General features: G+C 39.5%; 1 protein-coding gene across 1 annotated transcript; it reads right to left on the bottom strand.

The window, feature by feature from the left end:
• Positions 1 to 1,088: 1,088 nt before the first annotated feature.
• On the bottom strand, positions 1,089 to 2,390 carry LOC127528745 (uncharacterized protein F54H12.2-like). Its single transcript, XM_051929464.1, has one exon. It carries the CDS (start codon positions 2,388 to 2,390, stop codon positions 1,089 to 1,091), a length of 1,302 nt encoding a protein of 433 aa, XP_051785424.1.
• Between the last annotated feature and the right edge of the window lie 1,334 nt (positions 2,391 to 3,724).

The following is a 3,724-nucleotide window of genomic DNA, read 5'->3' as shown; positions in this document are numbered from 1 at the left end:
TGTTTTAAAAATAAATGTAGAAAAATAGTGTTTTAATATGGCTGTTTATTAGTATGTACTATTGCTATTATTGTTATTATCATTTTAGATCATTTTGTTTGTTTGATTGTATCATGAAGCTGTGAAAATACTTTTACACCCTGTATTAAGGCTTTGAAAAAATAAGGAAGCTGCATATATTATATACAGTTTATTAGTGTGTATTATCACTATTATTTTCATTTAGATGATTTCGTTTGTTTGATTGTATCATGATTCTGTTAACTGTGTGAAAAATGCTTTTACACTGTGTGTTATCACCATGTGAACATTTACAAATAAATAAAAAATATAACATTTATACAAACAGACCCTATTATTTTTTTATCTGTCTGATTATTGGATTATTCACTATAATGACCACAGACACGTTTTATGTTGGTTAATATCTCATTTATTTATTTATTTTCAAATAAGGGGATACAGATAGTTGCAACATCTTTTTTTTTTTCTGCATATAATATTTTGCATATAATATTCAGCAAAAGCAAACACACGACTGACTTATTTCTGATTTCTGGGTAAACATATCCAGTTTCATATTTTCAGTTTGTCCCTTTTTTATTTGCTGAAAATATCTAACAACCATCTGGTCATTTAGACGAACATCTCCTGGGTACAAGTCCAATATTTGGTTCATGGTAAGTCCTTTGCTTTTTTGATTCAGATAAAAAACACAGTGGTGACCACAACTGGTTGAGAAAAACTCCTGTAACTGAATACTGTTATAAGTGATGCATTTAGCATTAATCTTCAAAAATTTCATAATAACTTTGGGAAATATTTCAGAATCTGGGGGGATTCCATACGAGTCAAAAAATTCAGCTTTTCCATGATTTGCAAGGTAAATGGCAATCCAGTGCTTTCCGGGTTTATCATGGGGATCTGTGTTTACGATCATAAACAGAGGTCTGGCAACCAACTTCTCCTTGGGCAGTTGATCTGAAGGGAATACATCCAGAAAATGGATGCGTGTCAGCGGCCCAGATGTAAGGGCGGTCCTGAGCTGCACAGTGTCCAGAGGCTGCATGTCTGAACATGTCTACGGCTTAACTGTAGTCGTAAATAACTTGCCGACGCATGTTAATTTCAATGATGTTGTCAAAAACTGCATACACAATCATATTCACTGTATCTTGCAGCGGTTGAGCAAATCTTATTTCGGCCCTGAGGTTGCCTGTTTTGATGAGTGAATAGTGTCCTGTTGATTCCATATCAGGGCTTAGGTTGAATGCAAAAGGTGAATAGCCTTTAGCAAACTCTTCACGATCAACTAACAGGGCCTTAGATTTCATCCTCTTGTCAGCGGTCTCCACCAGTTGAAAATATTCTCTGACACAGTGTCCATTAGCAAAATCAGGCTGCAGAGGCTTGCTGGGTATCTGCTCTCCATCCAGGTAAAGAGCCATGAAGTTGATGTTGTTATGTTTAAAATTAAAGGGGTTGTGTGTAAAGTTGCCACTGAAAGCTGCATTGTCAACAAATCCCAAAACAACCAATTTGGGCAGCTGTCCCAGAAACAGGTTTTCCTGGTTGCAGACACGACTCCCGGTAGGTATGCTGAACACTTTCATTTGAACCCGGTCGATTGGGTATTTTGCGTTGCTGGTCATCAAGGCCTCAGCATGACCCAGTCTGACTGCCGGGTTGACTTGAACTCTTTTCACAAATAATGATGCTGATAATATGCGGACCTTAAATTCATCACCATTGCTCATCAGACAAAAGTCATCCTTATTTCGCACCAACTTTAGTTTTACATCAACCCCATTAATTAATAATTTCTCTTGAAAGAAGAGATCTGCATGGATGTGACCCAATAAATCAACCCTATGGCTTCTGGACGTGTAAGCAGCCCTTTTATTGAACCCCAAATTTGTGCCATCCAGTGCAGTGGCTTCGTGGTGACCGGGTGTGTCTTTATAGAACAGTCCAGCTGAAAATTGTGTTTTCAGGGTCTCGTCTCCGTAATTTAGTACGGTTTCGATAAACGCTCGATATGGGTAACAGTTATTGCTCTGGCTGATCAATCTGTCCCCGATGGTGATGTCCACCTGACTGAACAAAGAAGCAATCGGGTAGTTTACAAGGGCAACACGTGAATCGGCGGCCAGATTTGTTCCATCATTTTTATGTATTTTACAGCTTAAGTAGAGGAGTGTGTTGTTGAGGTCCAGGTATTGATCATTTCCGGCAATGGAAAACTCAAGTGGGGCATTTTCTGACAATGCTGTGAGAGGCGGCACTTCGGCATAGTAGCTTTTTTCAATGCTGGTTTGTGTTGGTGACAGCTGGAATACGTCCAGTTCCGATTTTGCACATTCATCTGACGCACAGTGTACAAAAGCCATGTTTAGAATATATCACTAGAATTTTGCTTAGTTCTGGATCTTCTCTTGGTTGACTTTCTTTTTCTTTTGGCAGAGTGTCGAGCTTTTTTCCTCTTTGCTGTCTTCCTGGGCCGTGCAGGTGGCCCGAGCAGTGCTAGATGGGGTGTGTGTCTTTTTCTTTTAACACCTCTCTTTATAACAATCATACCAGAACCTTCTTGTTGGGGTGTTGCAACTTTATTCATTACAGCACCAGCCACGTGACTCATGACATCATTAGCAATGCTTTTCGCTGCAGACTTGACATGAGGTTTAGCAATTTCTAGCCCACGCCTAAACAGAGGCACTGCTTTTCTGAAGAGAGCTTTAAAAATACCACCAATACCACCACCGTACTGGACAGGGAGACCATGAAACCCTGGTAGACCATTGCCAGCTTGTATCTTGTAATAAGATGCGTAGGTGCGTGGATCTCCATAGTTTTTTGTTACAAGCATGTTTAAAAATTGATAGATCTTGCTGGACGAAAATGCAACTTGATTATTACTTTACCATACTGGAACGGAACTGGTTTATTCTGGTCCGTCTTAATTTCAATCCTTATAGTATTGAAGCTTTGCACGGTGAGTGGTAAGTAGTGTGGCTTTTCAAAAAATATGGTGACATTTGCACCGTCTTCGCCTTTTATGTTTACACATCTCAGTAATGGCGCATGCGTATCTCCAACAAGTTGTGGTTCGATAATATCTGTATACACGAACATGGTGGAAAAACCACCTGTGATATCTGCCGAGTTGGGTGACTTGTGAGACGGCTTATCATGATCAAACCCGAGAATGTAAGACAGCTCCCCGGACACTTGGAGCAAAATGCTTTTATCACTAATCAGGCGAACGGTTCTACTGGCAGGATTGTATTTAAGTATTGCCTTAGGTGATGACGGGGTGGTATTAATGACATGATTCATTTCCGACAACAATGCTTCAATATTCCTGAAATAGCCTTTGTTTAAAGTGTATGTCCATTTTGTTGATCTTGTTTCCTCATTCATTAGCGTAAATTGTGTTGGTTGAGTGATGGAATTGAACGTTTTTGGGTATGTCAGTTCCACCAACGCCACTTCCCAGTCTCTGGACAGTTCTATTGTCTTGGCTAGCCGAACGGTGAATGATGCTATCGTGTTGTTGGGAAAAATCCAGGCCGATGAATTACTCGGCAGTGTCACATAAAAGCCATTTCTGAATGTAGACATTTTTATTTTTTTTTTTTTTTCAACTTCTTATGTCTTTCACTTCTGAAGCCTTGACCCAACTGTTAAATTTCTTGTCCCAGCCAAGCCATTTTACCAATACATG

This window comes from Erpetoichthys calabaricus, chromosome 7 (assembly GCF_900747795.2).
Source record: "Erpetoichthys calabaricus chromosome 7, fErpCal1.3, whole genome shotgun sequence".
Lineage (NCBI taxonomy): Eukaryota > Metazoa > Chordata > Cladistia > Polypteriformes > Polypteridae > Erpetoichthys > Erpetoichthys calabaricus.
Note: the sequence above shows the minus strand (reverse complement) of the source record. Positions and strands in the feature narration are given on the sequence as shown.

Coding starts and splice junctions, on each gene's coding strand:
- LOC127528745 (XM_051929464.1), bottom strand. CDS start 2,390: ATGGCTTTTGTACACTGTGCGTCAGATGAATGTGCAAAATCGGAACTG.